The 11,785-nt window shown below is 56.3% G+C and overlaps 2 protein-coding genes across 2 annotated transcripts; one reads left to right on the top strand and one right to left on the bottom strand.

Annotated features, from left to right (window-relative positions):
- Nucleotides 1-1,384: 1,384 nt before the first annotated feature.
- On the bottom strand, nt 1,385-10,697 carry METTL27 (methyltransferase like 27). Its single transcript, XM_037990502.2, is given in 7 exon segments — nt 1,385-5,431; nt 5,433-5,555; nt 8,184-8,275; nt 8,568-8,702; nt 9,235-9,317; nt 9,320-9,359; nt 10,193-10,697. Coding segments are annotated over 7 exon segments (720 nt in total). The 5' UTR covers nt 10,313-10,697; the 3' UTR covers nt 1,385-5,304.
- CLDN4 (claudin 4) lies at nt 1,592-3,076 on the top strand. The gene has a single exon (XM_008018331.3). The coding sequence runs from the start codon at nt 1,592-1,594 to the stop codon at nt 2,219-2,221; it is 630 nt and encodes a 209-aa protein (XP_008016522.2). The 3' UTR covers nt 2,222-3,076.
- Nucleotides 10,698-11,785: the final 1,088 nt, after the last annotated feature.

Below are 11,785 nucleotides of genomic sequence, written 5' to 3'. Positions count from 1 at the left end.
ACCCTCCTCCCTCCCTCTATCTCCCAGGGCTCGGTGACATTCCGGGCAGAAATTTCTGACTCTTTTACTCTGGAACCTCCCTCCCCAGCCCAGTCTCTGGTCAAACTGGATTCCTGGCTGTTCCCAGAACAAGCTGCCCTTCCCCACCTTGCCACCTCTGTCCTTGTTCTCTCTGCCCGAATGTCCTCCTTCACCAGTCTCGCTGCCTTGCACATCTCTCCTAAGGGCTGTGTTCCCAGAATGAGCTGCGTTTGTCCAGCCTGGCCCACCGTCTACCAGAATGTCGTCCCTCAGCCAGTCCCGTTGTCTTGCAAAACTTTTCTGGGGGACCCGTTCATGATGCCTTCTGTGGCATAATCCAAGAATCCAGTGCCCCCAGGAGTTGTGCCACCCAGCACCCCTTTGCAGTCAAGCTCCCCCAGCACCACACCTCCCCACCCCGGAAGAGTTCCCCTTCCCTTTGAAATCTCATGGGACTTTGCACCCACCCTGGCTTTATTGGAAGGCTTTGTATGTCTCCACAGGGTAAACACCCATTTACTGGGGTGATGATGTCTCCAGGATCTAGTTAATGTTTGTCGTCGTTGGTGACCAGCCCCACCCAGTTCTGGGCAAGCAGGGTGGCCCCTGGCAGGAACAGAGCCCACCAGACTAAACTTCTGTGGAGGTGGAGAGGGGCAGGCTTCTGTCTCTTTTTGGCTAAAGGTACATCATGTCCAAGGCCCCTCTTCTAGCCAAACAGAGAAGCTGGGTGATAGAGATGGGTGAGAGTGGGTGATGTACCCAGGAGTCCCGGCTTCCCGGCTCCTCACTCCCCTACATGTAACTTTATCCGGCCAGTGCCGCACAAGCTGCTGGTGAGGCCCAGATGCATGAATGATCATAATCACAACAGCAGTGAAACTGCCAGTGATGAAACTGATAAGGACAAGAAAGGACAGTAATCAAGGTGCGGTTTCTCGTGGATGTTTCCGAAACTGCATCCTCAAACTCTCCCTGAGGGTCTCCACCCTGTCCTCCCACCTAAACCTAGAATGAGGGGACCCTGGCCTGTGGGGACCCTGGTCTTCAGGCTCCCAAACCTGGGTGGGTCTGGCTGCCCCCTGGCCTTGCCCTGTGAATATCCAGCTGTCCCTGGGCTGTGATTCAGTGTCTGTCTCCCGGGTGACCTCAGCATGGGCTTTGAGGAAGGGGACAGGGTAGTTTCTTCTGAGACTGGATAGTGACTCAGGGGCCAGGGGCAGGGGCCTCAAAAGTGCCTTTGTTGGCCTGGGCTCAGGAATCCAGAGAAACTGGTCAGGAGGAGGTCCCAGTGACGAAAACCCCTCCCTCTGCCCCCGCCCCTCTGCCAGAGCCATATAACCGCTCAACCTGTCCTGAGAGAGAGAGTGCCCTGGCAGCTGTCGGCTGGAAGGAACTGGTCTGCTCACACTCACTGGCTTGTGCATCAGGACTGGCTTTATCTCCTGACTCACGGTGCAAAGGAGCTCTCTGCCAACGTTAAGTCCGTCCCCAGCACTTGGAATCCTACGGCCTCCACAGCCGGATCCCCTCAGCCTTCCAGGTCCTCAATCTCTGCGGACGCTGAGCGATGGCCTCCATGGGGCTACAGGTGACGGGCATCGCGCTGGCCGTCCTGGGCTGGCTGGCCGTCATGCTGTGCTGTGCGCTGCCCATGTGGCGCGTGACGGCCTTCATCGGCAGCAACATTGTCACCTCGCAGACCATCTGGGAAGGCCTGTGGATGAACTGCGTGGTGCAGAGCACCGGCCAGATGCAGTGCAAGGTGTACGACTCGCTGCTGGCACTGCCACAGGACCTGCAGGCGGCCCGTGCCCTCGTCATCATCAGCATCATCGTGGCCGCTCTGGGCGTGCTGTTGTCTGTGGTGGGGGGCAAGTGTACCAACTGCCTGGAGGATGAGAGTGCCAAGGCCAAGACCATGATCGTGGCGGGTGTGGTGTTCCTGTTGGCCGGCCTGCTGGTGATAGTGCCCGTGTCCTGGACGGCCCACAACATCATCCAAGACTTCTACAACCCGCTGGTGGCCTCCGGGCAGAAGCGGGAGATGGGTGCCTCGCTCTACGTCGGCTGGGCCGCCTCCGGCCTGCTGCTCCTTGGCGGGGGGCTGCTTTGCTGCAACTGCCCACCCCGTACAGACAAGCCTTACTCTGCCAAGTATTCTGCCGCCCGCTCTGCTGCTGCCAGCAACTACGTGTAAGGTGCCACGGCTCCACTCTGTCCCTCTCTGCTTTGTTCTTCCCTGGACTGAGCTCAGCACAGGCTGTGACCCCAGGAGGGCCCTGCCACGGGCCACTGGCTGCTGGGGACTGGGGACTGGGCAGAGACTGAGCCAGGCAGGAAGGCAGCAGCCTTCAGCCTCTCTGGCCCATTCGGACACCTTCCCAAGGCCGCCTCCTGCTAGCAAGAACAGAGTCCACCCTCCTCTGGATATTGTGGAGGGACGGAAGTGACAGGGTGTGGTGGTGGAGTGGGGACCTGGCTTCTGCTGGCCAGGATGGCTCAACCGTGACTTTGGGCTCTGCCTGCATCGGTGTTGGCCACTGTCCCCATTTACATTTTCCCCACTCTGTCTGCCTGCATCTCCTCTGTTCCGGGCAGGCCTTGATGTCACCTCTAGGACTGTGCCTTGCTCACCGAAACCCGCACCCAGGAGTATGGCTGAGGCCTTGCCCACCCACCTGCCTGAGGAGTGCAGAGTGGATGGACGGGTTTGGAGGGGAGGGGTGAAGGCTTTGTAAACAGGTTTGGGCAGTGGTGGGGGAGGGGGCCAGAGAGGCCGCTCAGGCTGCCCAGCTCTGTGGCCTCAGGACTCTGCCTCACCCACTTCAGCCCTGGGCCACTGGAGACTGATCCCCTCTGAGTCCTCTGCCCCTGCCAAGGACACTAACCAGCCGGGGAGGGTGGCAGGGAGGAGGGGACGGCTTCACCCTCGGGAGTCCTGGGGTTTTTCCTCCTCCTCCTTCTTCGTGGTTTCTGTTTTGTAATTTAAGAAGATCTATTCATCACTGTAATTATTATTATTTTCTACAATAAATGGAACCTGTGCACAGGAGGAACTTGTATTGTCTCTGATTTCAGTTGTGGAGGCGGGTGGGGCAGGGCTGGAGGCCTGGGAAGGGGGGAGGTGAGGGGCAGGTCCACTGTGTTTTGGCCAGTACATGAACACTTAAAAAAAAAAAAAACGAGATCCAGGGAACTGTGAAAAACTGGAGCTGGGCTGGGTGTGGTAGTGAGCACCTGTAATCCCAGCACTTTACTAGGTCGAGGTGGGAGGATCCCTTGAGGCAGGAGTTTGAGACCAGCCTGCGCAACATTGTGGCGCCATCTTTCCAAAAAGTTTAAAAAATGAGCTGGGCCTGGTGGCTCATGCCTGTAATCCCTGTACTTGGGGAGGCTGAGGTAAGCGAATTGCTTGAGCCCAGGAGTTTGAGGCTGCAGTGAGCTTTGATCGCACCACTGCACTTCAGCCTGGGTGATGGGGCGAGACCTTATCTCTTAACAAAAAAAAAAAAAACGAAATGGGCCTCCAAGGTGTCACCTTAAAAAATAAATTAAATGGGCCTCCAAAGTATCAAAGTTAAAAAAAAAAGAAATGGATCCCCAAGCCATCACCTAAAAAATAAAATAAAATAAAATAAAATGGGCCCCCAAGGTATCACCTTGTCCAGATGGGGGCCCTTCATTGGTTGGAGGGTAAACCCATATACAGGAAACAGTGTATGCCTGGGACTCTGGTGAAGGGTTGGGGACCCTAGGAGGGAGGTCCCCACATGGGCTCCCAGCTCTGAGGTATGGGCCACCAGCCACCCCCACCCCGCTGTTGCTCCAGCTTTGTCTGGGCAGCCAGGCCGGTCTATTCCTCTTTGCTGAGTCACCCAGGTTCCCCTTCCCAGCCTTTGCATAGCCGGTCCCTGCTCCCAGCCTGGAATGTCCCTTTTCCCTTCTCCACCCTTCTGGATCCTGCTTGTCCTGAAAGCCCAGCTCCCAGGCGCCTCCCCCATGAAGTCTTCCCACTCTCTTGGATGGAGAAATTATTATCAGCCCTGTTCACACCCCTGAGGTGCTGAGGGTCACCAAATGCCTTTCACCTGGAGGGCAGCCTCCAAGCCACGTCCAGAGCTCGGCATTCTTATCCATTGATCGATGAGGGAACGGAGTGTGGCCCAGGCCCAGACCTACAGCTTGGGACTTTGGACTCCGAATTTGGGTGGGGAAGCAGTCCAGGACAGGGCTTGGGCCTCAGCAACCACTTGGGCTTGGCCTTGGCCTTGGGTCTGCCCTGCCGCTGTTGTGGAAAGGATGTTCCAAGGTTGCTTCGGCTTCATTTTCTCATTTTCTTGTCAGTAAGTTAGAGGTGAGTGGACCCAGCACCCTGGAAGGAGTGACCCCGGGAGGCCCCAGGGAGGGGTCTTCTCCATCACTTCTTGCTCCTCCCTCCCTCCCTTCCTTCCTTCCCTCCCTCCTTCCCTTTCTCTCTCTCTCTCTCTCTCTTACTTTCTTGACAGAGTCTTGCTCTGTTGCCCAGGCTGGAGTGCACTGGTACGCTCTAGGCTCACTGCAACCTCTGCCTCCCGGGTTCAAGTGATTCTCCTGTCTCAGCCTCCCGAATAGCTGGGACTACAGGCATGCACCCATGGCACCTGGCTAATTTTTACTTTTTTTTTTTTTTTTGAGACAGAATCTTGCTCTGTTACCCAATGGCTCCATCTCAGCTCACTGCAACCTCCGCCTCCTGGATTCAAGCAATTCTCCTGCCTCAGCCTCCCAAGTAGCTGGGATTACATGCGTGTGCTACCATGCCTGGCTAATTTTTGTGTTTTTAGTAGAGACAAGGTTTTGCCATGTTGGCCAGGCTGGTCTCGAACTCCTGACCTCAAGTGATCCTCCCGCCTCGGCCTCCCGAAGTGCTAATTTTTACAGTTTTTCTTTAAGATGGGGGTCTCACTATGTTGCCCAGGTTGGTCTTGAACTGGTGGTCTCAAGTGATCCTCCTGCTTTGGCCTCCCAAAGCGTTGGGATTACAGGTGTGAGCCACCACACCCTGCCACGTCTCGATTCTGGAACCCACAGAACAGATGTCACTCTTTTCTGGGGCTAGAGAACTGCAGAATCATGAGTCCTTTTGTCCCTTCTGGGAGCTCATTTAATAGGCAGGGCATTTCTGAGGGGCAGGGTTGGTTCAGAGGTCCCATTTTGCAGGGGAGGCAGAGGAGGCCCAGCAGATGGGCCCACCTAAGGCCACATGGAGTTAGAGGCCAGCTAGGGGCTGGGGGCTGGATCTCACTTCCTCAACCTGGGCCGCCTTCTGCTTTCGGTACAGGTAGACAATGCCCAAGATGAAGCCATCTTTGGCAGAGATGCCGGATACCACCTCCAGCTCGGAGGTAGCCAGCTCCCAGCAGTCCACAGGCCAGCCCACCAGGTGCTCCCATGCCCCAGCCTGTTCCAGCCTGCCCAGGGTGGCCTCCAGAGCCTCCTTGTTTTGAAGGTTGGATGAGTTGGTCCTGGTGGTCAGACACACCAGCCCACCCCGGGGGAGAGGGGTAGATGAGGTAGGGGAGGGACAGGAGCCACAGTCCTAGGCCATCTCTGCTGGGGAGGGTTGTACCTTCAAGGCAATAAATTTTTTCAGTTTCCTTCCCAGGGCAGTCTTTCTGTGTCTTTTACATCGGGAATTCCTTTTCCTTTCTTTCTTATTTTATTTTTTTTTTTTGAGACCAAGTCTTGCTCTGTCACCCAGGCTGGAGTGCAATGGCATGCTCTTAGCTCAATGCAACCTCCGCCTCCCAGGTTCAAGTGATTCTCCTGTCTCAGCCTCCCTCGTAGCTGGGATTACAGGCATGCGCCACCACACCCAGCTATTTTGTATTTTTAGTAGAGACGGAGTTTTGCCATGTTGGCCAGGCTGGTCTCAAACTCTTGACCTCAGGTGATCTGCCCACCTTGGCCTCCCAAAGTGCCGGGATTACAGATGTGAGCCACTGTGCTTGGCCCTCCGCTTTTTTTTTCTTTCTTGAGATAGAATCTCACCCTATTTCCCAGGCTGGAGTGCAGTGGCGCAATCATAGCTCACTGTAGCCTCCAACTCATGGGCTCAAGCAATCCTCCCACCTCAGCCTCCTGAGTAACTGGGACCATAGGTGCTGACCACCACGCCTAGCTAATTAATTTTTTTTTTTAGAGATGGGGTCTTGCTATGTTGTCCAGGCTGCTCTTGAACTCCTGGGCTCAAGGGGTCCTCCTGCCTCGGCTTCCCAAAGTGCTGGGATTATGGGGGTGAGCTGCTGTGCCTGGTGGGGAATTCTTGACTTAATCTCCTAGATTGAGGAGACGCCCTCCTCACCACTCACCCACGCCTCTGCCGGAGGATGTGACTGTGTCTGAATGGACAGGAAGAAAACCCACATGTGGGCTTTGGATCTTGGGCTAGTCCCTTCACCTCTCTGGGCCTCAGTTTCCCAGCTGGCGCAGAGGATGATTATCTAACATCACAGGAAGGCTGGTATGTGTGTTTGAAGTGCCTGACAGTAAGTGTTGACTGAATGACCTTGTCACCTCAGGTCCAGGCACCTATAGTGTGCCCAGGGTGGCCTCAGGTGCACTGAGAAGGAGAGATGGGGAAGACCCAGTGACTGGTCTGGGAAGGTTTCCTGGAGGAGAGGGTAAGGAGAAGCAGGGCGTTGCTGGTAGAAGGGAATGCGGTGAGAGGAGAGGCTCCGGAGCAGGGGAGACCATTACCCGTGGGCAGCCCGATAGGGCTGAGGGGCTTAGCAAGCACAGGTTGGTCTAGGATGTCTGATCCTGGCTGCTTCACCCAGTAGAAAGTTCCTGTCTTCTTCGGCCCAACTTCGACCTTTTCGGCTGACCTCATCCATGTCCCTGCATTTGTCAGCCTTCAGGGCTCCCCTGGATGCCTGCCCAGACCTGCCCAGGCTTAGCCACAGTCTCTGCTGGGTGTGGCAAGGGGTGCGGAGAGAGGAGGGAGAGGAAGCATTTTTACCTCTGTGATTTCCTGTCCTGCGCCTCCTGGTTCTCATGCTCAGCCCCTCTCCTTTCTGCCTTAGGCTGTGCCCTACGTGGATTCCTCACCTGGTCTCAGAAATGCCTCTCTTCTCTACATTCTCGGAGCAGGGCCGGGCGTGGTGGCTCAAGTCTGTAATTCCAGTACTTTGGGAGGCCAAGGCGGGTGGATCACTTGAAGTCAGGAGTTCGAGACCAGTCTGACCAACATAATGAAACCCCGTCTCTATTAAAAATGCAAAAATCAGCTGGGCGCAGTGGTGGGCTCCTGTAATCCCAGCTACTTGGGAGCCTGAGGCAGGAGAATCTCTTGAGGGTTGCAGTGAACTGAGATCGTGCCGCTACACTCCAGCCTTGGCGACAGAGTGAGACTCTGTCTCAAATTAGATAAATAAATAAATAAGTAAATAAATTCTGGGGGCAATGAGCACTCACGGCTCTGGTGGGGCCACCTCTGACCAGACCCTGTGCTCTCTGGCCCCTTGCTGGGCCCCAGTGGGTTGGAGATCAAGGCCCAGAGGGCAGGGTCTGAGCCCTCTGCCCAGAGCAGAGCAAAGCCTCCAGCAAGAACACAGCAGGAGACGGGAGATACACCTGCCTGGACAGTGCGATGTGTGGAGTTTACAAACAGTGCTCACAGCTCTCATCTCCCCTAAGCAGCCCCATTTCCCACATGAGGAAACAGACCAGGAAAGAGAAAGAGACGCCCCGAAGGCAGTCCACGAACGAGTGAGGAAGCAGGCAGAGGAGGGAACAGAACTAAGCCCTCACTGTGGGCCGGGACCAAAGCAAAAGCTTTAGAGACAGGATTTCACCTGATTCTCACTTTAGTCCTATGGGGACGGGATTGTAACATTTATACCACCTGGCTCCCAGGCTAGGAAATGGAGGCTGCAGAGGAGGGTGGAGTTGCTCCTGATTGCCCATGGATAAGAGCCAAGCTGGCCACCTGTCTGCCCCGCCTGTTTGCGTGGGTCTGCTGCTGGTGGCTGGGATGTTAGGCTAGGCTGTATGTGGCGATGGGCAGAACGCTGCCCCTCGCTTAGCCTGAGGGACTGTGGGGCCTGTGTCTGTGCTGTGCAGAGGGGAAGGTGTATGGTGATGGGGATTGGGGTGGTTGGCTGGGCTGCTCCTCACCTGGCTTGGTGACACATAGGAGCTCAGGTATTGCATTGCAGGGCACCTGGCCGTCACTGGGGGCACCAACTATAAGTACCACGTTGAAGGTCCCAGCGTGCGTGGGGCGGGGGGGTGGGGACATGGTGTGATGCTTGGAAGGTGCTTTGTCTATGGTGTGGCCTCAGACCACCCTAGAGGGGACGAAGCTACCACCCGCATCTACAGGACCCAGGTCCCCTGGAGGATAAGGTAAGTATGGCTCAGTTCTGGGCTGCAGTCAGATCATGGGGTGCAGGATTGAGTGAGGGACTGGGGGCTTAGTGTGGGAGGGGGATGGAGGATCGGCAAGGGAAAGGGCTTTATGAGGGGGCACCGTGGGGTGTTGGGATGGGAGAGGAAGTACCTTCGGGGCCAGGCAGAGGCTCCTGGCCCAGGGTGCAGAGGCTGAGGCGCTGATAGAGGCCGCGGGCCCGGGCCTGTTCCAGCATCCCTAGGCTCCCATTCACCCCATGTAGCTGGAGGAAGCCTCGAGCCCGCAGCTGGGGTAGGGGTGGGAGACTCAGTCATGGTTCACACCTGCCACTTCCTGGCTGGGTCCCTGTGCCTTGGGAGGCAGTGGATTCTGCACTGAATGTGGCCCATGCGTTTGCTTTTCAAAAAATTTTGAGACAAGATCTCTTTCTGTCGCCCAAACTGCAGTGCAATGGCATGATCATAGCACACTGCAGCCTTGAACTTCTGGGCTCAAGTGATCCTCCCACCTCAGCCTCCCATGTAGCTGGGACTACAGGCATGCACAACCATGCCTGGCTAATTTTTAAATTTGTTTGTAGAGGCAGGGGTCTTGCTATGTTGCCCAGGCTGACTTCAAACTTCTGGCCTCAAGCTGTCCTCCTGCCTTGGTCCCCCAAAGTGCTGGGATTACAGGTGCGAGCCACCGTGCCTGGTCCCATCTCATGCATTTGGAACAGTGAGTCTGAGGCGAGGGGCAGGGTTCTGGGGCCAGGGACAGTAGGAGATTTGAGGAAGTGCGGGGCTAAGGAGTAGGCGGGGGATCTGGAAGAGCCTCACCTCGGCAGCCACTAGGCCTGTGCCGCAGGCCACGTCCAGGATCAGGGCACTGTGGGGCAGGCCTGGAAGGGTTTGTGTGAGGCGACTGTGAGGTGGGGGGCACGGTACTGCAGGGTGGCCACATCCTGGGGAAAGAGTGCCGGGCCTACAACACCGGTGCCCTAGTGTCTGGCGGATCCCCCTTGTGGGTGGTCTTCGAGTATGCCGGGCCAAGCTGTGTGTGTTGGGGATCAAGCCTGGCTGGGGCTACTATGAGGGGACGCCCAGGCATGAGGTACTTCCCATTGCTATAGGGCCAGGACTGGAGAGTTAGCCCCCAGCCCACTGTATGGTAGACTCAGTCCTCCAGGGACCTTCTCTCCTGGCCAAGGCAGCTCTTTCTGCTGAGTCCACATGACTTCTCTCTCTCTCTCTCTCTCTCTCTCTCTCTCTTTTTTTTTTTTGAGACAGAGTCTCCCTCTGCCGCTTGGGCTAGAGGGCAGTGACAAGATCTTGGCTCACTGCAACCTCTGCCTCCCGGATTCAAGCAATTCTCCTGCATCAGTCTCCCGAGTAGCTGGGATTACCAGGCGCCTGCCACCACGTGGGCCTGGCTAATTTTTGTATTTTTAGTACAGACAGGGTTTCACCATGCTGGCCAGGCTGGTCTTGAACTCCTGACTTCAGGTGATCCGCCCGCCTCAGCCTCCCAAACGGTTTGGGATTATAGGCGTGAGCCACCGCGCCCAGCCCCACAGTGCCTTCTCAACAGCACCTCCTCCAGGCAGACCTCATGGCCCCTGATGGTGCTGCCAATCCAGAGCTGTGGGGCGGGTTCTGGAAGGGGCAGGGCTGTAGGTTTCTTAGCCAGGCCTCACTTCATTCTCACAGCCACCCCCGGGTGCAAGGCTGATTCCCCACTTCACAGGCAGAAAAATGGAGGCTGGTCTAGTGGAGGCAAGGACCCAGATGAGTTTACCTGGTCGTAGTCCGGAGCCCGCGGTCATAAGTGGAGCTTTGGGGCCAGTTCGGGGATGCCATGCGCGGCCCCGACCCGCGCCCGCACCTCGGGCAGGCTCCCACCCTCCTCCTGGGCCATGCTGCTGCGGGGACACGGCTACCTTGTCTCGAAGTCCACGTCAATCACCCATCCTCTCCTTTCCCCCTTCCCTCCTCCCCCTGCAGAGGAGGCTGCCAGACCACCAGCGCGACCCCTACCCCGGCCCCTATCCCAGATGGGGACACTGAGCGCAGAGAGGGCGGGCTTGGATATTTACACTCTGGGGCTGCAGGGCTCGGGGAAGGGCAGGGTAGGGAGAAGGGGGTGCCCCGCGGCTGGAGGAAGGACCTGTCTTCCTCTTTCCCGCCCTCCGACTGGGAGAGGGTCGGAGGTGGGCGACATCCGGAGCGAAAGTGTCTCGAAGGAGGCCGGAGTCAGAACTCACCGCCAATCGAGCGCGCCTGGCGTGGGCACCAGTACTCCGGGCCGGGCCTGTGCGGCTATCCTGGCCACATCCTCAGCACCAGCCCGCAATGATTGGCTTTCCGCCTAAAGAAAATAGCCAATCAAAGGAAGGCGCTGGCAGCCCGCCCCCTACCGCCAGCCAATGAGCTCAAGGCTTGTGGCCCTCTTCCAGCCTGGGTAGAGCAGGGACTGCTGAGACGTTTCCTGCTGTGCCGGTTTAGGGGCTTCTCCGTGGTCTGGCCCTGGCCTCCCCCTCCACCATCAGGTAGCAGCACCTCCACCGTCCCCCTCCAACTGCTCTCCTGCCTCCCGAAGTCCTTTATGCTTCCTAAAAGCATGAGGTTTGTAGGCACTGGGAAGTCCCTGAATTCTCGTGGGCAGGAGAGGGTCATAGGATTAGCTTTCATTTTTACTTTGTGTTTGTATTTATTTATTTTGTTTTATTTTTTGTTTTGTTTTGTTTTGAGACGGTCTCACTCTGTCGCCCAGGCTGGAGTGCAGTCGCTCGACCATAGCTCACTGCAGCCTTGAAATCTTGGGCTCAAGCCATCCTCCTGCCTCAGCCTTCTGTGTAGCTGAGTAGCTGGGACTACAGGTGCATGCCACCTTGCCCAGTTTTTAAATTATTATTATTATTTTTTATTTTCAGAATTTTTGTAGAGACAAAGAATGTTGTCCAGGCTGGTCTTAAACTCCTAGTCTCAGGCGATTCTCCCACCTCCGCCTCCCAAAGTGGTGGGATTATAGGTGTGAGCCAGCCTTCATTTTTTAGAACAAATCTTGGGTCTAGGCTATGCTGTCCAGTAGAACTCACCAAGGTCTAGGCCACACTGTCCAGTAGAACTTCTTGCGATGATGTAAATATCCTATAATCCGTGCTGTTCCATAGGGTAGCCATTAGGAACCTGTGGCTATTGAGTGGCTGAAATGTGGCCAGCGTGACTGAGGAACTGAATGTTAAGTTTTATTTTATTTATTTATTTTTTTGAGATGGAGTCTTGCTCTGTCACCCAGGCTGGAGTGCAGTGCTGTGATCTCGGCTCACTGCAACCTTTGCCTCCCAGGTTCAAGCAGTTCTCCTGCCTCAGGCTCCTGAGTAGCTGGGAT

Source organism: Chlorocebus sabaeus, chromosome 28, assembly GCF_047675955.1.
Source record: "Chlorocebus sabaeus isolate Y175 chromosome 28, mChlSab1.0.hap1, whole genome shotgun sequence".
NCBI lineage: Eukaryota > Metazoa > Chordata > Mammalia > Primates > Cercopithecidae > Chlorocebus > Chlorocebus sabaeus.
Note: the sequence above shows the minus strand (reverse complement) of the source record. Positions and strands in the feature narration are given on the sequence as shown.